Consider the following 27570-nt stretch of genomic DNA (forward strand, 5'->3'; position numbering starts at 1 on the left):
ATCTTTAGTTATATATTTCTTTCTTCTCAATCAGCCTTCTTCACTAATTGATTTGTGTAACGCTCTGCCAGTATGTCTTCAATGAAATCGAATTTTTTTTCTCAATTATAAATTTTAACAATATTCTGACGTCATCTTTTCTCACCGCCTTCTATAATTCATTCCCTTCTTTTACCTGATGAAAATATCATTCTTTTAACATTTATGAACATGTTGATGTTTTATTTCTGGCGTTCTTACGGCATAGTCACCATTTTTGCTCCAGATAAACTTCACTGCAAACAGTGAAATGTCACACCATATATATACACTGACTGACAGAGCAAATGCAACACCAAGAAGGAGTGGTCAGAACTTTATGCCAATTGCAGGGTAGACTGACGTCACTGAGGTATGCTCATGATGTGAAATGCGCCGCTGTGCTGCGCACGTAGCGAACGATAAATGGGACACGGCGTTGGCGAATGGCCCACTTCGTACCGTGATTTCTCAGCCGACAGTCATTGTAGAACGTGTTGTCGTGTGCCACAGAACACGTGTATAGCTAAGAATGCCAGGCCACCGTCAACGGAGGCATTTCCAGCAGCCAGACGACTTTACGAGGGGTATGGTGATCGGGCTGAGAAGGGCAGGTTGGTCGCTTCGTCAAATCGCAGCCGATACCCATAGGGATGTGTCCACGGTGCAGCGCCTGTGGCGAAGATGGTTGGCGCAGGGACATGTGGCACGTGCGAGGGGTCCAGGCGCAGCCCGAGTGACGTCAGCACGCGAGGATCGGTGCATCCGCCGCCAAGCGGTGGCAGCCCGGCACGCCACGTCAACCGCCATTCTTCAGCATGTGCAAGACACCCTGGCTGTTCCAATATCGACCAGAACAATTTCCCGTCGATTGGTTGAAGGAGGCCTGCACTCCCGGCGTCCGCTCAGAAGACTACCATTTACTCCACAGCATAGACGTGCACGCCTGGCATGGTGCCGGGCTAGAGCGACTTGGATGAGGGAGTGGCGGAACGTCGTGTTCTCCGATGAGTCACGCTTCTGTTCTGTCAGTGATAGTCACCGCAGACGAGTGTGGCGTCGGCGTGGAGAAAGGTCAAATCCGGCAGTAACTGTGGAGCGCCCTACCGCTAGACAACGCGGCATCATGGTTTGGGGCGCTATTGCGTATGATTCCACGTCACCTCTAGTGCGTATTCAAGGCACGTTAAATGCCCACCGCTACGTGCAGCATGTGCTGCGGCCGGTGGCACTCCCGTACCTTCAGGGGCTGCCCATTGCTCTGTTTCAGCAGGATAATGCCCGCCCACACACTGCTCGCATCTCCCAACAGGCTCTACGAGGTGTACAGATGCTTCCGTGGCCAGCGTACTCTCCGGATCTCTCACCAATCGAACACGTGTGAGATCTCATTGGACGCCGTTTGCAAACTCTGCCCCAGCCTCGTACGGACGACCAACTGTGGCAAATGGTTGACAGAGAATGGAGAACCATCCCTCAGGACACCATCCGCACTCTTATTGACTCTGTACCTCAACGTGTTTCTGCGTGCATCGCCGCTCGCGTTGGTCCTACATCCTACTGAGTCGATGCCGTGCGCATTGTGTAACCTGCATATCGGTTTGAAATAAACATCAATTATTCGTCCGTGCCATCTCTGTTTTTTCCCCAACTTTCATCCCTTTCGAACCACTCCTTCTTGGTGTTGCATTTGCTCTATCAGTCAGTGTATATATGTGTGTCAGAATATCTGTCCTTCCATCTGTTCCTAACACAAATCCATGCTGTTCCACCAATCTGAACCAAATTTTGTATATTGCCTTTTAGGACCCTGCAGGTAACTCCATCTATAAGAAATGTTAACAGCCCTCTCCATTCCCTAGATTTAGGCCCTTTGGTACATTAACATAGGCTAATGTAGGCAAAATATAAAATTTGTCGTACAAGGATGAGACAAAGCTTTTTTTAAGCCTCACGACATGAAGAACAAAACTTGGTTAGGCCTGGGCCCCGAAAACTATATTTTAAGGGCCTTAAACTAACCATTATGGAGATATTGGCATCACACTACCCCACTCTAGGAATTGGATAAAGAAATAACCAGCCGTAACCATGGCAACGTCAGCTCAAGGATTCTACAGTAGATTACAGGCCTGGTGTTCAAAGTAGGCACATACGTAAATGTAGGCTAGGCCAAGGTGAGATTCTGCTACACATATGACTGTCTGGAAAAAGAGCACCCTAGTGGTAGAAGTGGGGAGGGGATGGCATATAATAATAATCAATAATAGTGTCAAATCCATAAGTTTCGGGATCGCTGAGATGAAAAGTGACACTCCACATGTCGTTTTAAGTCTAAGTTCAGCCCCCATTGGCATGGGGAGGGGGGGTTTGGGAGGGTATGAAAAAAGTCCAAACTGGCCAAGATTATGGATGTTTGTGTGTGCACTCCTCTGGCCAGGGGTGGGAAGGGGGTGAAGTATAAAAGTAATAGAAAATGACTAATATTAAAGTAGAATTGATACTTTTTGGGGTCACTGACATTCCAGATGTTTAAGTCCAAACACACAACATAGACCCATCATATGCCAAATTTTGCCACCAATAAGACTTCAAGAAGTTCATTTTAGGCGAAGATACAACTGGGCAAGATTTTCCAGCATACTGGATGAGAAAATTCTGAGCATCGCTCCTGTTCCTGAAGAGTACGACAAGTTTGTTGACATCGTCCAATTTTCTTCAAGGGCATCAATTCTGAGAGGTTGCCGAACCAGTTTTATCAACGGCATTAAACCTGAAACGGCCACTTTGCTAGAAGAATATTACAAGAAATATGAACTTGATCCTTTTAGCGAAGAAACATCAATCCTTGCACAAAGCGTTCTTTCCTCAGTATCAATGGCTAAAAGGGATGAGTGGATAAAATTAATGACAGATTGTGACATGAGCAAGAGCAGTCAGAAGGCCTGGAGACTATTACGTCATCTCAATAATGACAATACACAAGTCAGTAAATATGCTAATATAAAGGCAGATGAAATTGCCCATCAGTTGCTAGTAAATGGAAAATCAACCTGATGTAGAAAGCTAGATAAGAAACCAATAACATGGAATCAAAACCAAGAGAGCAACATCCTATCTCCACCATTGACTGAAGCTGAACCGGAATCAGTACTGAGGAAGTGCAAATTGGGAAAAGCAGCTGGACTAGACGACATTCGAGTAGAGCAGATCAAGAATTTTGGTCCTGTTACGAGGTGATGGCTACCGGTATTAATGAATATTTGTGTCCAAGAATGCAAAATTCCCAAAATCTGGCGGAAGGCTAGAGTCATTGCTATCCCTAAACCAGGCAAAGATCGGCTGGATCCCAAAAGCTATAGGCCTATTTCCTTGCTCTGTCACCTGTACAAGGTCCGGGAGAGGCTCATTCTTCAGAGACTGATAGGAAAGGTGGAATCATCTCTTATACCACAGCAAGCTGGATTCCGAGAAGGAAAAAGTTGCACATCACAGGTATTAAACTTGACACAGCACATTGAGAATGGCTTTGAGAATCGGCTCATTACAGGCGCTGTTTTCATTGATCTTTCTGCAGCTTATGACACAGTCAACCATCTGCTTCTTCTAAGAAAATTGTATGACATCACCAAAGACTTCCATCTAATGTGCAACATTAAAAATATTCTCCAAAACCGAAGATTCTTTGTGGAATTTCAGGGGAAAAGAAGCAGATAGAGAACACAGAGGAATGGGTTACTGCTAGGCAGTGTTCTCGCACCACTTTTATTCAACATCTATACTAACGATCAACCTCTACCTGAAGGTACCCAGAGTTTTGTCTGTGCTGATGATTGTGCAATCACTGCTCAGGCCAACTGTTTTGAAAAGGTAGAACAGACTTTATCCAAAGCTCTGAAAGAATTTACCAACTCCTACAATGAAAATTACTTGAAGCCAAATCCTACCAAAACTCAGAGCTGTGTATTTCATCTCAATAACAAAAAAGCAGCTAAAACCCTACAAATCACCTGGGAAGGAATCCCTCTTCAACACTGTTCGATTCCAAAATATCTGGGAGTGACTCTGGACCGTACGCTTACGTATAAGAAACACTGCCTAAACATGAAACAAAAAGTGTCTGCCAGAAACAACATAGTGCGGAAACTTCGAGGCACCACCTGGGGAGCTCACCCTTGCACTGTGAGAACAAGCGCGCTAGCACTGTGCTACTCCACTGCTGAGTATGCATACTCCATAAGTCCAGCCATGCCAAAAACATAGATGTGGCACTACATGACACGTGCCGTATTATCACAGGTTGTTTAAGACCTACTCCCATAGATAAACTCCACTGTCTCGCTGGTATAGCACCACCTGAAATCCGATGTGAGATTGCTGCTAGGTATGAGAAAAGCAAGGCTATGACTATGGAAGCTCATCATTTGTATGTCTGTCAACCAGCACATCCGAGGCTGAAATCATGAAAGACAACCACTGAAGCTCTTAAAGGAACACCCCAACAAGCAAGAATCTCAATGTGGTAAAAAAAAAAAGGCCAACATTTGAGAGAATGGATGGTTCCAAAGGAAGAACTTCCTCCTGGACATTCTGAAAAGTGGACAACATGGAAGGCTCTCAATCGATTACGCTCCAGTACCACGAGATGTAAGACCAACCTACAGAAATGGGGCCTTCCTGTGGCGATAGTTTACTACAAGAATGGTACTAAGCAGACTAACGAGCATCTCCTACTGTGTCCTTCTTCTCCAGCCACTTGTACCATTAAAGACCTAATGAGGGCAACTCCAAATGCGCTTGTCGTGGCCAATTTTTGGTCAACCAATGTTTAAAATTTCTTCTGTTTAATTTTTGTTTCGTTTACTTTGTACTTCTGACACGATAAATAAATAAATAAATAAATAAATAAATAGCACCGGGGAAAGAAGGGGTGAAAAAAGTCACAAGGGGTGAAAAATAAAATATCCAAAATAACAGAGATTACAGATGTTTCAGCATAACTCTCAACCAAACATAGTACACATGTGGTTTACTATCTGAAAAAATTACTGTTTGGAGGCCAGGCCTTCCCTAATGCCGTGACACTCTGGATACCGTTTAAGTCATAGTACAGGCTCAGTTGGAATGGGTTGAGAAGGGGTGTAAATGAATGTCCAAAATGGCCGAGTTTATGGATGTATATGTGATATTCCAACTAAACTTGATGAACCCATGACTTATTATACTGTCTAGAAAATAATTATGTGATATAAGACACTCCTAGCACCCCTAGTGGAGGGGATAACATTAAAAATAATCGAAAACTACAAATATTACTGTTGAATCCATAGTTTTCGGGGTCGCTTAGATGAATACTGACATCCGGATGCCTTTAAGTTGAAGGTCATCCCCTCTTGGCAAGGGAGTTGAGAAAGTGTAATAAATAAAATGTTCAAAATGTCCAAGATTATGGATATATTTATGTAAGTATGTTTCAGAACAGCTCTCAGCCAAACTCGGTATGTGTTCCGTAAATTATCTCTGGTTAATCATAAGAAGGTGCGGCCCTCATAGGATCTGGACTATGTAAGGATGGAACCTACCCAGAGGGCAAAACAGTGAAACCAGCAGGAAAACAGTATAACAAAGTTTATTAATTAAGCAAGAAAAACAAACATCGAAGAGAATAGGAAAAATGTTAAATGTTTCAAAAACTAACATCCCTGAGGTTTACATTGACACGTGTCTCGTACAATTCACAGGGGACCAGCCCTGTTTACCATTTAACATACAGTGGACTCGAAAACAATAAATAACTCTGTTTATATATATCATCAATAGAATGCCACTTCAAGTGACTCAAGAAGGGGGAGCACAAGGTACCCCTAGCGACCATTCAATGGTTTCAAATGTTTCTTAAAAGAGCAAATGCTCTGCCCCACATCATTTCTTACACCTACCAAGGAGGTACAGACTTTCGAAAACATGCTCTAAGCTGCAGGAATCAGAACGCATGGTTCACCGAGAACTTGCTAATATACACTTGCTAGGTTTTAGACAACTTGACCTTTAAAATACCTTAAACCAATCTTTAGCGCCCATCAAGGGGCTTAGAAGAAAAGAAATGTCCTCCCATCGTCCACAATTCAATGAAGAGTCAAACGCTTACCTCCCATACCCCAAGCGGTTCTGGGTTCGACGGAGTCGTGCGGTGCCAGGCACGAAGTGAACAGCTGCTCACAGCGAATTCGCCCGACCTCGCCAAGCGAGGCAATCGCGCAAGGCGACTCGCGCAGGCAGCGTAAGGAGAGCACGGCGCATCCGCAGGGGTAAGGGAGGGAAGCAAGGGGAGAAAGCATAGGGCAGATCGCTCCTAGGGCGGAAAGCTCCTTTACCCTACGGCCATAGTTTAGGAAGATAATTTCATTTTGCCGGAGAGCATTACACAAGGGGACAAAATACCATAGTTATGCATAAAATAATCAGTAAACATTAAAATAGACATAATAAATAGAATAAATTGAGAGGGGAAATCAAATTCATGGCACAGTATGGATATGAATTACTATCTTAAAAAAATACTCTAGGGGTTAAGGCACCTTAAGGTGAGGGGGTTACATGTAAAATAAGCAAAAATGACCGATATTATTGTCGAATCCATAGTTCTTTGAAACAATCCCTTGCTCTTGTTTCCTTCAACTTGTCTGTATCCTCTCTCCTTGCATTCGTTCCTTTCTTCAGTTTCTTCAACTTTAGCCAGCATTTCATAACCACCAAGTTGTGGTCAGAGTCCACTTCTGCTCCTGGGAAGGTCTTGCAGTGCAATATGTGGTTTCTGAATCTCTGCCTACTCCTAATGAAGTTTATTTGAAATTGTCCACTTTCTCGTAGTCTTGTCCCCGTATCCAGATGTTTGTGGTTTTTGAACCTAGTAATCATCATCATCATTTTCCCTTTTCCAGCCAACACCAGGTGGAGGCAAGTATGGTTCCTCATCCAATACTGTGTTCCAGTCCAGGTTCCGTTCTGTGCTGTTCTTCACAGAGTCCATCCACCGTAATCTTGGCCTTCTTCGTCGTCTCTTTCCTGTTATCTGTCTTTCCAGTATTTGTCTTGGCAGTCTTTATTCTTTCATCTACTTGATATGTCTAGACCATCTCAGTTTGGTCTGTTACAGTTCGTCATTCAGATTTTGTACATTTAGCTCTTTTTGTATGTCTTCATTTCTCACTCTATCCCTCCTTGTCTTCTGTACCATACTCATCAGGAATTTCATTTCAGCTGCCTGTATTCTGCTCTCATCTCCCCGAGTTATTGTTCGGGTTTCTGCTGCATATGTCATTATAGGTTAGTACTGTAGTATATATTGTACATTACTTCTTTAGCCTTCATTGATACATCTTTATTCTATATTAATCTCCGTACCTGGTGGTAAAAGGCACTCCCCAGTTGTATCCTCCCTACTAATTTCTGTATCCAGTCTTCCATTTTATGTCAGTTCACTTCCGAAGTATTTGAAGTGTTCTAGTATTTCCAGTTCCTTTTCTCCAATTCTGATAGCTCCTTTTCCTTTATTACTTCCTCTACTCATCACCCTTGTTTTGCTGTTCTCCACGTTGATCCTCAGTCCCCATTGTTCAATCCTTCTATTCAGTACACTCAGCTGTTGTTGTACCTCCTCCTTATCTTCTCCCCAGATCACATCATCCGCAAACATCATTACATTCATTCTTTCCCCTCTATCATCTTCCCTTGCTACCTTTGCGATGTCATCCATCACTATTATGAACAGTAAAGGTCTAAACCATTCAGACCTACCCACTCTTGTCTTCACACAGCTGCAATAGTTACATATATAGCTTTTATCATTGTTACTAGTTCCTTGTTAATGCCCCTGTGCGTCAGGCTTTCCCAAACTTTTGTTCTGGGGATGCTGTTGTATGCCTTTTCTAAGTCTATAAAAGTCATTACTATATCCCTCCCATATTCCCAACTCCTTTCCATTATCTGTCTCAGAATTAAAATGGGTTCCATGTTGACCCTCCACTTCTGAATCCAAATTGTTCCTCTTGTAACTAACTGTCCACCAATTCCTTCATTCTTCTTTCCAATATTTTTTCCATTATCTTGGCAACATGGGAGATAATGGTGATTATTTGGTAGTTACTGCACATCTTCTTATCTCCTTTCTTGAATATTTGTATTATAACTCCCTCTTCCCAATCCTAGGGTACTTTTTTCCCTGCTGGTCCTGCAGCCTTTATCATTTTTATGGGTACTTCATCTATTCCCACAGCTTTCCCCATCTTCAACATTTTAGCTTCCCATTCCTCCTCTGTCATTGCAATATCTGACACCTTCTACACATGTCTGGTTTAGTAGTCCACTAAAATATTCCTTCCATATGTTCATTATCTCTTCTGATTTTCAGTATTACTCAGTCTTTATTCTTCACAACCTTTGTGTTCACTGCTTAATTCTTATAGTTTCTTGTAATTCTATTTTTATTTTTTCCCCCAACAATTCAAATCTTCTTTTACTTCCTCGGTGAGTGTCTCCCAACTTTTTTTTTGGCAAACTCTTCTCGCTTCTATGTATCTCACTCTACTCTCTTCAGTCTTGTGTTTTCCATTCCTTCCAAGTTTTCTTCTTTTCCTTTACTTTATCTTTCCGTTATTCCACCATGTTGTCACTCTCTTACCTTTTCTGATGTTCAGCCACATGCTTTCTCTGCATACCTTACAAAAGCACTCTTAAAATTATTGCATTCCTGTTCAGCATGGCTAATAACTGTCCTTGGTATTAGTTTTTTGTAATTCTGTCTTAAACTCTTCCTGAACCTCCTTTTCCTTCAGTCTCCAGATCCTAATCTTTCTTTCTCTTTTTTCTTGTTTTCTTAACCTTACCTTCGTTCAACTTTGCTATCACCTCCTAAGGCTTCCTCAGGCATAGCTGTAACATCCATAAAAATCTTTCTGATGTCCTTTGTCTACTAATATGTAATCAATCAGTGTTTTTGTTCTTTCTCCCCATCCATACCTGGTAATCTTCTGACTATATTTTCTTTGTGAACCACGTGTTTCCTATTATTAGTTGGTTCCTCTGGCAAAATTCCACTAAAATATCCTCTTCTTGATTCTTGGTTGCCATATCCAAATGGCCCCAGAATCTCTTCTCTTCCCAGTCTCTTTCTTCCCACTTGTGCATTTAGATCTTCCTAGTCTTCAATGTTCTTCTCCACTTCTTCAAGGAATTGTTCTGTATTCTCTTTAAACCAAGTATTAGCAAGAACTAAATTGTGATCAGTGCAGAATTCTACCAGCTGACTTCCTCTTTCATTCCTTTGGCCCATTCTGTATTTTCCTGCTACATTACCTTCTCTTCCTTGGCCTGCTACTGCAATCCAGTTTCACATCACAATTAAATTCTCTTCATATATTCTGTTGATTTTTTCATCATCGACTGAAATAGTAGGCTTATAGCCCTATGGGCATTTGGTTTGGTGGCCACCTTGACAACGATAATCCGTTCACTATGCTGGTTGTAGTAACTTACCCGTTGACCTACTTTCTGGTATACCGAGCTCGATAGCTGCAGTCGCTTAAGTGCGGCCAGTATCCAGTAGTCGGGAGATAGTGGGTTCAATCCCCACAGTTGGCAGCTCTGAAGATGGTTTTCCATGGTTTCCCATTTTCTCACCAGGCAAATGCTGGGGCTGTACCTGAATTAAGGCCACAGCTGCTTCCTTCCCACTCCTAACCCTTTTCTGCCCATTGTTGCCATAAGACCTATCTGTGTCGGTGTGACGTAAAGCAACTTGTAAAAAAAAAAAAAAAAAATTCAAATTTTTCTCTGTTCTTTTGTTGGTTGATTTGTTAATTTTGTTTCAGTTGTGACCTGTATGTTATATTGTAATGATCCATCTATTGTAATTGGAGCTAGTCTCTATTAAAGATGTATACAAATAAATCATTAAACTAACTTCTGCAGTTCCCCTATTTCATATTGTGTTGGTAATTCTATAGTAGCCCGATCAGAAATCCTGCTCTGTCAGTGTAGCTCACTTATACCGTTGCCTACATGATATACAAGGCCGGGACATAGCTGCTAATTTGCCGCTGAAACGACGGCCCAACCGGGTTCACGATTTGGCCGCTGGATGTCAGGTTTCTGTTCTGTTCTTGGCAGACTTTTAACATAGAGATGTGCGGAGTAAACGTGATACTGTGTTGATTTTGTGCAATTTATTGGGAGTATTGATTCTGTCGGTGAATATCTGTGAGGTTGAGCAGATGGTGAAAAGTTGTGTACCTCTATGTAGTTTGGATACTGCTAAAAAGATAGAAAATGTGACGTTTCATATTTTCCCTTCGAAGTGCGGCTTAAGAGGAATGGAGGCAAGCTATTTCGAGCCAAGGTGATAAAGTAGGACCTCATCGGCTACCTAACAATTCTTCCCAAGTGTGTAGCTTGCATTTTAAAACGTCAGATTTCAGTGTAAACACATCAATCAAATGAATTCTTCCCAACAAATTGCCTTCTGTTTAGTGTGTATCCTGTCACAAACATAAAAGTGTCAAATGCAGGAAGGATCCAGCTCCCAGAAATGACGTATTCCCATCAAAATTTATTAGCATTTCCAATTCGGATAAAGATTAACATGCCATATCCTCAGCAAATAACTGTTCTACGTCGGCCACAAATGGAAAAGAAGTACAAGTTCCATTTCTGCATTGAGGAAACGCTACAAGTAGGTCTGTTAAAGATAAATTGATCAGAAAATCAAATACCAATTAAGGAAAACAATCTTTAAATTGAGAATTAGGACATGGGTTTTTGCTAATGGCTTTAAGTCGCACCGGGCGAGTTGGCCGTGCGCGTAGAGGCGCGCGGCTGTGAGCTTGCATCCGGGAGATAGTAGGTTCGAATCCCACTATCGGCAGCCCTGAAAATGGTTTTCTGTGGTTTCCCATTTTCACACCAGGCAAATGCTGGGGCTGTACCTTAATTAAGGCCACGGCCGCTTCCTTCCAACTCCTATGCCTTTCCTATCCCATCGTCGCCATAAGACCTATCTGTGTCGGCGCGACGTAAAGCCCGTAGCAAAAAAAATAGCTTTAAGTCGCACCAACACAGATAGGTCTTATGTCGATGATGGGATAGGAAAGGCCTAGGAGCTGGAAGGAAGCGGCCGTGGCCTTAATTAAGGTACAGCCCCAGCATTTGCCTGGTGTGAAAATGGGAAACCATGAAAAACCATCTTCAGGGCTGCCGATAGTGGGATTCGAACTCACTATCTCCCAGATGCAAGCTCACAGCCGCGCGCTTCTAACCACATGGCCAACTCGCCCAGTAGGACACGGGTATTAAATTTGGAAAAAAAAGTTTTAGGGTATCTCTCAGGATGTCTTCAAGAATTTCAGAACGAAACCTCTGAACCCAAAGTGATAACTTTCTGAAATTCAGGTAATCTAATATTATGTATCGGTACATCATAGAAGATAATATTTCTATGAGATGAAATGAAGTGGTCCTTGCGAACATTTGAACATTAATGCTGCTGAAATATTTGTCTTAAATTATCACAAAGTTTTTGTGAATTCCTTATTTAACTTTAGCATACTGTAAGAAATATGTTGTAGAAAGTATGTCATACAATTGCTCTTGGTCTATTTTTATCTGATCTCTGTTTGGTGTCTTCTGAAATTACTAGTTTTAATGAATTTTTATATACAAACGTGTTGAAATGAGTGTGTGAGTCAGCTCAGTAAAGAGAACTAGTGGCGGTAGTCACAAGTATCTCGAGGCCGAGTCTAATGTGCTGTATCTCCTGGCCGTCAATATCTCGTAGGCAACGCTTATACCAACTACATCTAACTTTAGTGTTATCCATTTCCCTTTTCAGATTCTCTAACCTAACACAACGATTCAAATTTATAACATTCCATGCTTGGAGTTGCAGAATGTCAGTATTCATCTTCCTGATGATTGCTCCCTCTTGTATAGTCCCTATTACGGCTCTAGTTTCCCATTGCTTTCAGCTGTATAAAAGTATCAACTTAGCTAAGCCATGTTAAGTATTATCACAAGGCCATGTCAGTCAGTCATCCAGACTGATGCCCACACAAGTTCCAAAAGGCTGCTACCACACTTACAATGAACCATTCGTTAGTCTGGTCTCTCAACCAGGTACCCATCTGATGTTGTTGCACCTATAGCTGAGCTGCCTGCTTCACTGGGACATATAAGCCTCCCCACCACAGGAACATCACATACTTCAGAGTATTTAGAAATTGATTTTCATGTCTGTGTATTTTATGATAGGTTGAAAATTCTCTCTTAGCCTATAAAGATTTTAATTGAATTTGGTGTATTCTTTGGAGCATATAGTTCTTATTTTAAGTGCCATGTATAATTATAAAGTGTGTTTATGTATTTTTATATTGTTCCATTTTTTAAAGCTAATAGTGATTGTTCTTTTGCAAAAACTAATTATATTACTCGTACAGTGCTTCATCACTCGCCTTGTTATAATCAAGTAGTTTTGATCATCTAAATAACAGTCAGTCTCTTATTGACTAAAAGTGGTTCTAATATGTATATATTTTTAAATTTTATTTTTAGGAATGATGTGGAAGTTCCTAACATGACAATATTTTTTTGGCAAGTTTAGAAATCTAAATGAATCAACATTTTATATTCTTCCTTCTATTCGTTTCAAAATTTGTAATGGCTTGTAATCTCTGTTACAGAGCAAGAAGACGTGAATACACTTTTGACGACAAGAAAGCCATTGTTAATTATATTTCAAAAACTGATTCTTACCACAGAGTGAAAGGAAGGAAATTTTGGCAGTCTATGGTTGATCATCAGGTAAGAACAAACTCTCAATATGTGTATGTATATCCAGCTCTTATCCCGTTTTTCTGCGGGGTAGGGGATGAAGTGAGATGAAACTTCTTAGCAAGTTTTTACGACTGGATGTTCTTCCTGATGTCAGCCTCATCTGAGGAGTTAATGAGATGAGATGAATGATGTGATATACAATAGGACCCCATTTTAACATGCCCTCTTTTAACGAAGACTTTTGTAAGGCCCAGCCAAATTGCCATAAGCACAATGTTGTTTAAAACCCCTTCTAATTAACCCCAAACCGGGCGAGTTGGCCGTGCGCGTAGAGGCATGCGGCTGTGATCTTGCATCCGGGAGATAGTAGGTTCGAATCCCACTATCGGCAGCCCTGAAGATGGTTTTCCGTGGTTTCCCATTTTCACACCAGACAAATGCTGGGGCTGTACCTTAATTAAGGCCACGGCCACTTCCTTCCAACTCCTAGGTCTTTCCTATTCCATCGTCGCCATAAGACCTATCTGTGTCAGTGCGACGTAAAGCCCCTAGCAAAAAAAAAAAAAAAAAAACAACATAAGGAAAAGTCCATTTTTAAGGAATATATTTCACATAAATTACCATCGCACATCCCATTGTAATAAAAATTTGCAATAAGATACTTTTTCCTAAACTTGCTTGAAATGTTAATTAACTTCCATTTTCACGTAATCTCAGTCTGAAGTTAACATGTTCAACTAAAGCGCTCCTTTAGTGATATGTGGATCCATGATAAATTAGCGCAGCCTTTGGAAATCACTGTTATCGCCAAGCAGCAGTCACTGTCAGGCTAGATGCCATTGGTTAGTCATATCCAGTGAACTGTAGGCAGTACCGGAATGACGGCTGTGTGGGGTGAAGTGCGGTTTCCGGCGAGACTAGCTGTACGGCGTAGGGGCATGACTGACATATGCGTACATGCCACGAGGCACAAGTATCTTCACGAAATATAAACATTTAGGTGGAAGTTCTCTTACAAATTTCACGTGATTTATGGTGAAAGATATATTTCAGAAGATTAAAAGCAGTTAGAAACTGAAAAGGCTATGGATATTGAACAAAATGAAAATTTTATTCTAGAAAAAATTATGGAATAAGTAGAAAGTCGTACCTTCCATGGGTTACGCGGCGATTGCAGCGGTTGTATCAAAGGAGTCGAGTGTCACAACATTCGAAGAATTTGTTACTTTTGTTGATTGTATCCTAAACTCAGCACCATAGATAGATGTTGGAGAGCTTTGTGACGATGCAAAAAGACAAAGTACTTAAGAGGAAGAACAAGAAGAAGAGGATCCAGCAGAACCAACTTTTGGGGCAGCAGTTTAGGAACTGGACATTGTCTGCCAGTACTTCTCCTCCTTCAGCATTGATGAAGATCTCATCAACAGTCTCAACCAAATTGAGAGAAAACTTCCTTCCGTGCGACATCTGGGCAAGAGGAAGCAAACTTCATCCAGGATGTGAAACCTAAACCACCTCTTCACTGGAGAAAGTTACTATGTAGCCAGCAAAACGTCAATTGAAGAATAGTTTATACCGGATGGTTCACCAACTCCTTGCAATTTAGTTTTATGTATCCCGTTGCATTTGCTACAATTCTGAAAGACATCAGTCCCTTACGTAAGATTTGGATCTTTGAGCACCGTCCTTTATCACAACTCCCACAGCGGCCCAGCCAAGTGAGCTACTGCGGGGCTTGACATGTAGCACGTAGTTTCCAGCCTATACAATACCTGTTCCTGGTCTGTGTAATGCACCTCCTGTCGTAAGATACATATTCTTTGTATCTGTGCTCGTTTTATGGGTTCATTCGGGGTATGCATAATATGTGGTAATGGGCTAAAAACCAGCAGGAATTGTGAGTGCCACTATTAATTCATTATGCATACCCCGACTGAACCCGTAAAATGAGCACAGATACGAAGAATATGTACCTTACGACAGGAGGGGTGCAAACACAGACCAGGAACAGGTATTGTATAGGCTGGAAACTACGTGCTACATGTCAAGCCTCGCAGTAGCTCATTTGGCTGGGCCGCTGTGGGAGTTGTGATAAAGGACGGTGCTCGAAGATCCAAATCTTACGTAAGGTGTTTTTTTTAATTTTTTTTTACAGGCAGTTGACTTGGATGTGGCAAGGTTGCATACTTAATACATAGCGAGTAGAAGGTAAAAGTGTGCTCTCTCCCCTAGTTCACCGGTTCCTCTGCTAGGCCGCTCTTCCAGCAGTAAGTGAGCTTGAGCATCCTTGAAAATTTTGGCCTTTTAAGGTTATAGCATATTTTAATGAAGTGTTTGAGTTTACATTCGTTCCGTGCGTGCGTGCGTGCGTGCGTGCGTGCGTGCGTGCGTGCGTGCGTGTGTGTGCGCGCGCGCTTTTTACCATGTGCATATTCTTTGTTCGCGAGTTTGGCGTCATGTTCATTTAGTGATTTAAGACTTTGTGTGCTTTGACATGTTTTAATGAAGTGTTTGACTGCCTTGAGTGTTTATGTTATAATATTATGTGACGTTCAGTGAACCAGGTTCATTTCAATTTTCAGTACATATCAAGACATTTGTTCTCGGACATTTTCATACGCTACATTCCTATTGTAGATTATCATGAATAAATCCAATAAGAAACAGTACTTCCAGACATTTAAAGAATACAGATAAATCCCATTTATTTTCGTCAGTGAGAAACTACTTTTGTACTGCCTGTGACTACATCATCAAGTTTCCACAGATGCACAGTTTTCTTCCATTTGTTTTTCCTTGGAAAAATTTCCTGTCATGTTATGCAAGGAAGAGAATGAAACTACAGATGAGGTGATGAATGAGCTTCAGAGGCAGTTTACAGCTCTTCAGGTAGATGATACTTCAGCTTCAAATCAAGATGCTGCAAGTGATTCCAGTTGGACACAAATATCAAGAATTTGTGGAGCCGATGGACTTCTTAAGTATAACCAAATTTCTAGAGTAATGCTCTCTATTCTCACCATACCCCATAGCAATGCAGAATGTGAATGTGTTTTCAGCCTTGTGAAGAAAAATAGAACAGAATTCAGATCATGTATGTCCAGTGAATCTCTGGAGTCTGTTTCTGTTTTGAAGACCAGGAGTTCTGGTTCATGTTATCACAAAACATTTTCTCAAGACCTTTTGCAGGAAGCTAAAAAGGTCACAACCATGACTTTAAAGTCAAACTAGCATGTGATTTGCAGTGTGTATTATGTTATTTCTTTGCTCTGTTATGTTAAACAAGTTTTATTGTGTTAAGCCTTTTTCAATTATCGCATACCTGCTTAATTTATCAAGGAAGTCCTGTCTTGTATGCTCCAAATTAATATTCACCATGCCTGCTGCTGTTTAACATGGATTTCTTCTTGATTGTTATGTTCATCTACAAATCATTGGCCTATGATATAAGTAGATATGGTTTCATTGAAGTATCCTGTTTAAAGCATGAATTATTTATTTTGTAGCCCAGAAGCCGGGGCATGTCGAAAATTGTTAGATTTCTTGTTGCGCGTGAGTTTTACTGATAGGCCTTTTCAAAAGTTGGCAGGTTGGCTTGCATTCGGGAGATAGTAGGTTCGAGCTCTACTGTCAGCATCCCTGAAAATGGTTTTCCAATTTTACATCAGGCAAATTCTGGGGCTGTACCTTAATTAAGGCCACGGACACTTCCCACTCCTAGCCCTCTCCTATCCCCTTCTCACCATAAGACCTATCTGTGTCGGTGCAACGTAAAGCAGATTGAAAAAAAATAATTTTTAATTGCAAGGGGCTGGTGAACCACTGGCTATGTAGACAGCAAACTAGAAACAAGGATAAGTCCACAGGCAAGGGATGACGACAGTGTCAGGCTATGTTGCTAGAGGAGAGATGTGGACACACATGGAAAGGGACAAGGACAAACACCATTTCTTCACAAACTTGTATCTTCATATGTGGTCTCATTAATCTGGATTCTTCATATCATTTTCTTCTCAACCCCTGATGAGCTTTTTTTCCTTCTTTTTCTTCTTAGTTTCCTCAGGGAGGATGGACATCATCATTCTTTGAGGAAACTTTACTTTATGTGTGGGAAATATGACAAGAAGAGAGCTGAATTAACACAAGAAAAGGAATAATCAAGCAGTGAATGCCATATTTACTCACTATAACACCCCCTCGCCTATAAAACACACACTCCTACCCCTTAATTTTCAACTAGTTTTGGAGAAAAAATAATCAGAAAAATATTTAGGTGGATGCTTTCACGGCCAGTACATGTAGACATTATAGAAAGCTTAGCACACCCTATTTTGGGGTCATGATGTCGTGTTCAAGCTCTTGCCCACACTGAACACTAAAGGTCTAGGATTATACGGGAAGCTGTGGAAATATCAACATATAGTTGGTCCGTTATTGGACTTAATTTATTTTTTTTTTTTTATTATTTTTTTTTTTTTTTTTTTTTTTTTTTTTTAAGCTGAGGAAATACAGAAAAATCCTAACAATTTCAGCAGGGACACTGGCTATCAATTAAGTATTACATCATTGCCAGCCATTAAGGATTTATGTAGGTAGTTTTCTTCCCTGTCCTTTCACTATTGTTATTTCTTCTTGATGTTTTCCAAATTCATACTCTCCTCCTCATTAGATGGTTCACTCTAAGCAATGTGCTATGTGTAGAGTTCATGGTTTATAGCATTTAAAAATCAGAGATTTAGCATTTTGTAGCATTTATACTTCTCAAATTTAGCGTTTTGTAACAAACTGGTTAAAAATAGGCATAATTTGATTGCAAAGTCGGCACATCAATATATCTGTATCGCTTACATAAAAATGTTATTATTTATAAATTTCATTTTCCGTATTGACAGATTCAAAGTATACTACATAAAAATGTTCCAATTTGTAACATTCGGCACGCTATTTGATCGCCACTTCACTTCTACCCATGGCTGCCATGACTGGCATAAATTAGTTCAATTAAATGGTATGTGAATGGGTTAAGTGGCCATGAAAGCTGTCTAACACCAGCATAGACTTCTTGTTTAGCAGGGCTCCTGGTCAACGCTCCCATACTGTATTCAACCAGTCCTTCATTAATTCAGTCTACATCCAACCTTTCTCTTGTACTCAGACAAGTATGCTCCTAGAAAAATCTTCTTTTGGCAGCTTTTTTTTTTTTTTTTAACATGCAATATGACCGAAGCTTTCTGTTGTCAGCAATCAACTGCTATCATCACAGTGCATCATAATTTTTTATTTCCAGTAGTTTTGGTCTATATCAATGACCTAGCATGTAATATTCCCTGCACATCAGTTCTATATGCTGATGATACAACTTTCCTAAATAGTAATATTGATATCACAACACTACAAAACAAAGTCAACACATCTGTTAAAATTGCTGAAAACTGGTTTCATCACAATAAATTAACTATTAATGTCACTAAAACAGAAAATATCCTATTTACCTTGGATCACACTGTAAATAATGGCTGCCGTAATTATGTTAAATTATTAGGTCTACATGTAGATTCAAGACTTACCTGGGAAATACATACATCAGAACTCTGTAAGAGATAAGCCAGGGTATGGTATCTGTTGCGGAAACTGAAAACCTGCATCAGTCGGGATATGCTACTTGCATCCTATCATGCTTCCTTTCACCCTCATGTACTGTATGGGATCAGGTTATGAGGCAATTGTCCTACATCAAATAATGTATTTATTTGGCAGAAAACGGCCAACAATTTCGTATTTCAAGCTAATTGCTGGATTAGAATTTAGAGACTCCTGTAAAACTTCTTTCGTGAGCCTAAAAATTATGACAGTTCCCTGTTTATATATTCTTACAAATATTATGCATGTGAAAGAGAATCTTTCTGAATTTAAAGAAATATCTACAGTTCACATGCACAACACAAGATACATGAATGATCTGCATACTCCTCACTCCAGGGTTAGTAAAAGCACGAACAGCCACTGTTATCAACAGCTTAAGATGTACAATAAGCTTCCACTACCTATTCGAACATTAGACAATAGTGCATTTAACAGGATACTGTCACAATTTTTAAGGAGAAAGGCATTTTATAGTGTAGAAGAGTATCTAGAATGTGGTATTTCAAAAACTGACCTAATATAGGTAGGCTAGCTAAAATAATTTTTCTAATGACTCGGGCATTATGGCTGAGATATTGTAAATAGATTATTTTTATTAATACTGACATTACCTAGTGTACATTTCCTGTACTTGATGGTGGAAGAAATAAACTATCTAAACTATACAAAACTGTTTAAATGTGCTAATATCACTTTTTGCATAAATAAAGTATAGATTTAAACACTGTAGTATTGATTTGAATACATTAAATGTTCCTTTTACTGCTCTTAAACCATGTCAACCTAACCTACATTACCGTATGTGAAATTTTTTCCCCAATTTTTAAAATGCCTTTTCTGGCAAGACCTAGTGTTTACAGTGAATTCTGGTGTGGGCTAGAACAAATTTGTTATTTTCATTATCCTGTGTCATTCTCATCCTTGGCTTTGACAACATGAAAATGACCGAGATATGAGTGTTGCTAGTAACGCCGTTCCTTATGCATTCACTCATTATGAATGGTGTGAAAATATTGCTCATAGTGTCAGTAGGTACGTTCATTTTTGTGGACTTGGCAGACTGATATGTAATAGCAACTTGTGACTCAGTGAGGAAAGCAACGGGAAACTGTCTCACTCCTCATTTCCATAGCATGCCTCTTCAGTGACACCTAGGCCACCTGTGACAGCTGATGGCAGAGCTGTTGAGGATCAGAACAGTCTCCAGGCTGAGGACTCAACATACATACATACAGACAGACATACATACATACATACATACATACATACATACATACATACATACATATTGCACCTGTCCCAGGTCTCGACATAGTACAAGTATAAAACCCTGCTTCACAAATAGATCACGGATGGAAATCTCATGAATGAAAACTTCGGGAAATCAAACCTGGGCATCGAAGGCCTATCCTCCCTACTTTCATTCAGCACAACAGTTACTCTCGAGAGCATATGGGTCATAGTTATGCACGATAAATAAAATGGGTATATGAGATAAACATCCTGAAAGTAGGGCTCTATGGTAAGAGATATACACAATCTACTAAATAATAAGAATGGATTTTTACCAAATTCACAACATAATTTTAATCACTGAGAGAAATCATTGGTTAAGAAAACTTTATACACACAAGAGATGCCACATAATTGCCTGCATAGCAATTTTTAAAATATAATTCACTTAACCTTAATGCATGGGTAATGCCATTTAATGTCTTTGTCAGTTTGTTATTCACACCCAAATTTCATTCTGGCATTCCCAGTCCAAAATCACTCAATACCGCATATATTACACTTCACTACAAATTAATAGGGATCTGTCCTTTTCACCTTAATATTGATATCATTTGGATGTCCACTATACTGTGACATAACAACATACATTACATGAAGAAGGTGACACCTCTGGTGAATCATTTTTACAGAGTCGAGATCGTGGACATGATGTTTGACAAGTACATCCCATCTATTCTACTAATTATGCAGTCTTAAAAATCTTGTCGTCGCCTATCACTATAATTCTTACAGTATCACATTAAACATTACTACACTACCGATTATGCGGGTATGTCTGGGGTGATAAACTTAATACTAATATATACAATGCAGACACTTCAATGTTGGTTAGCCTGTAACTCCACAAATGAATCAACATACAATTACACGCAGCACAAACAATCACATATATTACGGTGGATCATTATCCCTGTAAACAAATAATAATACATTTTAATGCTCTCCGGAATCTGTGACCCCTTAAAGGTCTTCTGGTATTGATCCATGGATTTCGATACCAGTCGGGTATCGAACTACGCCATCTTAACTTTGAAGTACTATCTGAAATTCCCTACTACTACTTTATTTAAATACCCTAATTGGAGGGAATACATCAACTCTGGCTCAATGAACACGTAGCCTTGTGAAAACAAATTACTAAGCACTTAAATATTTAGGTACGGTATTTGAAATGAGCGATATTGTCTCTGCCATTTACAGGCACACAGGCGGCAACTGAGGATCTGGAATCTCACTTTCCTTCGCCTCCGCTATGAGGCCATAAATCACTCATCTCAAAGACAAGCTGTAGCTTCAACAGCTGAGTGTGTACACGCAATTCCATCCAGAATAAGTGATTAAATCTTCATTTCATCTCACGCATGCATATTACCTCCATGAGCACTATTCACATATCATTCATTTTATCTAATGCCTCAGCAGAATTCATTACTAGCCTCTCTATTGTTGTTATTATCATCATTTCTCCCGTCCTGCACATTCTTCACCTATCATTTCTGTCGCCCTTAATTTCAAATACAGGTACTTTATATCCACACTATTCAAATATCTTCTAAAATTGTAGATAACCCTCAACAATATGGATTGAATTATAACATTGCACACACTCACGTATCTAAGTCATTTGTTCACACCGCAAGCAATCGCATCTTCTTCACTTAACACATTGACAACCGGCCCCGGAGATCTCCATAGTGCTGCGACCAGTGGTTGACGACGGGCCCCGGAGATCTCCGTTGTTTTTGCTATTGGCTTGACGTCGCACCGACACGGATAGGTCTTATGGCGACGATGGGACAGGAAAGGGCTAAGAGTGGGAAGGAAGCGGCCGTGGCCTTAATTAAGGTACAGCCCCAGCATTTGCCTGGTGTGAAAATGGGAAACCACGGAAAACCATTTTCAGGGCTGCCGACAGTGGGGTTCGAACCTACTATCTCCCGAACACTGGATACTGGCCGCACTTAAGCGACTGCAGCTATCGAGCTCAGTATCTCCGTTTTTACACACGGGTATCATTTGTAGCTTGTGCTATCTGTTGGCTGTAATTTTAACTACTTTCAATCATGTCATGGAGTAGAGGGATCATATATTTCAGGTGTTGATGTAATTTTTTTATTTTTTATTCTACAATCGTTGTAGCCATGGAAACTTTGTGTATACACAGGTGTTCTTATGCACCGAGAATCATTGTACAAGATAGCGTGCCCATGGCAACGTGCCCTACATGACGACAAACTATTTCATCAATTATATGCAGATTCATTATCGATGTGTCACATGGGTGATGAGCCCTTAGAATTCTCATAGTTTCCAGCTGACAGTTGGTGACGGGCTATGAGAATTCTCGCTTTTATGCACCTTGTATTTTCTTGATTATTTATCTTATTGTGAGTGAGATTATGAGTTACAAACAGTGTAGTCTTGGAATATAAATTATTGCTGCATCTTTCTTTCTTTAAATCTTCATGTATTTAACAATGTAATGTTGGATATGTAGAGCTATTCCTTGGAACACCCATGCAGATGTCAACATGGTGCGGCGTATTCAGTTGCCGACGGCTAGTGATAATTGTGATTAATTATGTACAGACTGGTTATAATAGGTTCTGAATGACAGTGAATTAGATATTTCTAATGATTAATGGCTAACACTAAATGGGGAGTAGCCGTAAAGAAAAATCCTTGCATACTCGAAAACAGTGAGTATACGAATTTCACAAATACGGCATTCATACTACATTGTGCTTAGAAATACTATTGAATGGAGCCACAAACGGTATTGCTTTGAAAAGTATCACAACGTACAGGCTACGAAGCAACTTAGTGAGTACATGTTCCAAGTTTGAGGTCGATATCTTGAATACATTTCGAGTTACAGTGGTTTGAGTGCTGCAGTGCAATTTCTTTCTTGGAGGCTTGAACTTCTTGGTCTGCATGGGGTAGCAGCCTCCATTCGGCACCCATCGTCAATGTGTTAACAACATCCTTAAACTAAAGGAGCCTGTCCATAGTCATGCAAAATTTAAATTGTGAAGCACCTGAACAAATTAGTGTTTGGAACTTAAGAAGATTGTACCATCTGAATTTAATTGGAAATATTTTGGAAATTAAACTAATTATTTAAATCCACCCCACCTACGAGTGCTTGACTAAAATAGACACATAACGTATAGGGCATTATACACTAGTTCATGCAGATTCCCGGAAATAAATGTTATGATTAACCCATAATCACACTGAAGTTAAAAAATAAAGTTAATAAAACAAAAAATATACCCCTTTAACACTCGTACATCTTGTTATCTACACATCATATAGGAAATCACAGTGCATTTTACTGACTTTATCTACCAAAGTTAAATTATCATATTACTGCAACATTGATGGATTTTCATGCTAAGAGATCATTGGAATGTACTTATCATTTTGGTGTGTAACCTACTGTCATCTGGCGATACCCATATGGATTTAGTTATCCATGACTGCCATTTTGCTAGTAGAAGGTCCTGGGTTCATTCGTCTATGTGTTGACTCCATGATGTCCTGGAAACAGCTACCTCCAAGCCGTTGAAATTTCCACGCTGTTTCTCCACTCAAGATTATTGCTGGCACAAAGGCGCATTCTGGAAGACATAGATCCTGGGTTAGAGGGGCACTGACATACATATGAACATAAATATAAATCAGGTTATTTCAAGCAATTTTTATCTGACTTCAAGATAATGCGACAATGGTAGTAACCAGCCATAAGCTCGAGATGGACTACCATAAGCGGCAAGTAGTGTCTCTGAAGATCGCCACTCGCATCCTGTTCGTTACAGATAAATATATTTGCTAATGTGTCTATTTCCCAACTGAGTGTCACTCTTCACTTATGGTACACATTCCTGGCTGATCTGACGACATTTTATTTATGACATTTACTGCTTCTAATATCTGCACATGAGCTAATTATGACACAATGATCATTAGTTGTCTATGCTTAATATCTCACTACGCACTGACGATTTGCAGATAACGCAACCCAGTCTTCAAATGAAATTCATTTATTTACCCTGAAGATCATATTATTTGTATTCACTCCCTTACTGAGTACTAATGTCGATATCACACACATCCACCACACAATAAATGTAGCTCTACACACAGAAACACTTAAGCTGCACTGTGAAACACATAAGCCTCTAATAAACTTATGACTGGATAGACTCGATATTGTGATGTAAAGTGTCGGATGTAGGTGGTCACAACCCCCCCCCCCCGTAAAGTTTAAGTGTTTTTTGTTTTTTTTTTTTTGTTTTTTCTCAAGCTTAGCTCGAGTTTGAAGGAGGGGAAAATGATGTGACAGGTGTGTCATCAAGAAAGAACAGCAGAATTGCATTTTTGTTTGTAATTATTTGTATTGTGAGAAATGAAGAAATAAGAATTCTGGACTCTGCTGGAATTATTTTTTATGTAACTGGAAGAAAAAATAAATTTTAATATGTTTGTAATATTTTTTTAAAATGTAAATTAGGGGAAACATGAAGATATATGGAACTGTAAATGAACATTGCAAGGTGCCAGAATTGTTTTTGAAGTGATTTATTTTCGTATATAAATTTTATGTAATTGATCATTTAAATTAATGTCAGCAAGGGTGAAGAAAAGACACTTGGGACGTTTTAACTTGAAGAATTTCTTGAAGAATTATTTGAAAATTATTTTTTTAAATTCTGTATGTCAAAATTTGTTACCTTGTAATCTGATTTTTAAAATGTGTAAGGTGCTTTAATTTTGAGACATCCTATACCACACATGCAGTTACCGATGTTGAAACAGGTGATGTAATTCCTCTCGCATCAGTAGGCCAGGAAATGACCATATATGGTCATACAAGTGGATTGAATTGGATTGGCTAAAATAACAGATTTTTCGATTGGAGAAAAAAAAAAAAAACGGGAATCTAGTGGAATTTGTTTCCCATTGGTTAATTGTGATCGGGCCATTTCCGGTCTTCCCCCGGCTTTGCGTGTATGATGCGAGTTCTTGGCGTCTATTCCATCTGACCATCCCTGAATGCGTATGCGCTCAAGAGTTTCCCCTCCGGAAACCCTACCTCCTTATTGGTAAGTGCCATTTCTATTGTCATTTCAAAGTTTCTGATTTCGAATGATTTAATTTAATTCCTTTTACGTTTCGGTATTTTCTTGCTTAATGTCATTTTCAAAGTTTTAAATTTAACGTGTCTGAGTTTGCCCTAAATTCCCGTTGTTTGTAATTTCAATTCTTTCACCTGCATTTTTAATCAAAAATCATTGTAATTCTGCATAAACCTACGACGTTAAACTTATATTTTATCAAGTGATTTAAGTATCCTGATTAGGTTTTCATTTGTTTAGCTGATCTGTATCTGTCATTAAACAGATTTGGTTTGTGAGTTAAGTATCAGTTGCTATGTCATTTATGTTTATTTTAATATAGTTGAGCTAGAGGGTGTTTCTTGTGAGCCTTTTCTCCCCCATAACATCATACGTTCCCATGGACCTCATAGGGATCCTGCACCTTCCACAATCCTCATTAGTTGTCATTATTAGGCCTGTAAGTGTTCCCCTGCATTTGGTTTGATTTTGCGTATTTATTATTTTACTATTTCCCTATTCATATTATTAAGTGTCAATATTATTTTCTATTCATAGTTTCATATTGTTATTATTATTATTATTATTATTATTATTATTATTATTATTATTATTATTATTATTATTATTATTATTATTATTATTATTTTCAGTGTTCATTATTATTATTAATAGTTCGTGTAGGCATAATTTTCTCAAGCGTAACGCTACAAATATATTGAATAGAATGAATATTGGCAGGCACGGAGAGGCTCCTTTTATAGCAGATCGGTGGAATTCGCCCTGGAGATGGAAAGCTCCTTCCACTTTGACACAATTACTTCCAGAGTCGAATGGATATTAAAATTATAGATCTTTACACCCTCTATCTACTGATCTATTTTCATCCAAATCGCATCGCAGGATTAATAGTAATTGCTAAAGCATTCTTTGACTTTTTGGCGTGTGATAGTGGGGGTAATGGAGACTCCCTGCTCTATGTTATGAACACTACCAAAGACATCTGGCAACCATCACAGTGGTGTTATCTAAATGCGTCATTAGGAATGCATTCGAGAAGTAACTCATATCTTTATATTATTCAATATGGTAAATTAGGCAGAGTTTAGCGATTCCTTATATATACTTCTCCTGGGCTTGTAACAAAATTTTCTTCTTCTTCTTCTTCTTCTTCTTCTTCTTCTTATTATTATTATTATTATTATTATTATTATTATTATTATTATTATTGCCCATCCCGCAAAATTTGTGGGTTGGTATCCAAGAAATAGGTGGGAAACTGGTGGTAATACCCAGTTCTTGAGTTGAAACACTGTAAGTTAACCACGCCTTCTGATACAGGCAGCATTCTGAGAGTAACAGCTTCTCCCTCTCTGTACGCGTAACTAGGATTCTTGCGTCCGAACTCATGCAGCGTCGTTCGTATTCCAGTCGGCGTAAAATGCTGTTGCAACCAAATACTTCATAAAATGATGCGGAAAATGGTACACATATCTTACTGGGCTTCACAGCATGTCTATTAATGTGGTATTGAATGGTTTCATCACATACATACATAATTTTTTTTAAATGAAAGTTAGGGGTAAAAGGGGGTATTACAGACGAGTAAATATGGTACATCCCTCCACATAGGGTTGACATCAGGCCACATGTGCAACACAGTTTATACCCACAACCCCACCAAGGTATATAAAGTGGTAGAAGAAGAAGAATGTTGTGTAGATGGCATCACAAACCTCTGAAACAAATTTTGAAATTGTGCTTTTTGGAATATGGTAGTAAAACTGTAGAGAATATGAATCACCACTTTCAAAATATCTGAGTGTAAACTGCAATTTCAGCTCTGGGATAATGCTTCTCGCATTACAATATCTTATTTCCTTGTTGCAATTGTAACTTTTTCAAGCAAATAAACTTAATTGTTCCAAAGTCATTCATAAATGGTTGTGGTAGCTTTTGGGATTGTCTTCTTTAGTAATGTTGTAAACCATCCTAAATGTAATCTTCTCTTTATGCAAGTCCTAGTTCAGACTCTCTCTCTCTCTCTCATTTTTTAGGGTCAGCAGTAAAAATGAAATGGCGTATGGATTTTAGTGCCGGGAGTGTCCAAGGACATGTTCAGCTCGCCAAGTGCAGGTCTTTTAATTTGACTCCCGTAGGCGACCTGCGCGTCGTGATGAGGATGAAATGATGATGAAGACGACACATACACTCAGTCCCCGCGCCAGGGGAATTAACCAATTATGGTTAAAATTTCCAACCCTGCCGGGAATTGAACCCGGGACCCCCGTGACCAAAGGCCAGCACGCTAACAATTTAGACATGGAGCCAGACATTTAGTTCAGTAATTCTTCTTTAGAGTTCATGTTCTTCATAGGTGTAAATTTTAAATCTTAATAATGGTAGTAATACTTTTGTCCAATCCTTAATTAATGTTGTTCTTCTCCGGTCCATATCCAAAATGATAATTTTACATATTATACTCAGTTTTTCAAGTCAAAGCAAAATAAACAGATTTTACAATATCAAAATGAAGGCAATGACTTTTGTCCTTCTTCATGTCTTTTTCTTGAGGCTTTCCAAAATTGCATAACATAGTACACAACATCTTTCAAAATACAGCGGTCTTGTCACCATGAAAGAAATTATGAGACAGAAAGGGTTACAA

General features: G+C 39.4%; 1 protein-coding gene across 4 annotated transcripts in view; it reads left to right on the forward strand.

Annotated features, from left to right (window-relative positions):
• LOC136872433 (uncharacterized) overlaps positions 1-27570 on the forward strand; it is a 383991-nt gene that overhangs the window by 334101 nt on the left and 22320 nt on the right. For all 4 annotated transcript variants that reach the window (XM_067146250.2, XM_067146249.2, XM_067146251.2 and 1 more), the window contains one exon: positions 12750-12870. In XM_067146250.2, the coding sequence (XP_067002351.2) occupies positions 12750-12870 (121 nt within the window). The remainder of the gene's footprint in view (positions 1-12749; positions 12871-27570) is intronic.

Source organism: Anabrus simplex, chromosome 4, assembly GCF_040414725.1.
Source record: "Anabrus simplex isolate iqAnaSimp1 chromosome 4, ASM4041472v1, whole genome shotgun sequence".
In the NCBI taxonomy this organism is placed as follows: Eukaryota; Metazoa; Arthropoda; class Insecta; order Orthoptera; family Tettigoniidae; genus Anabrus; species Anabrus simplex.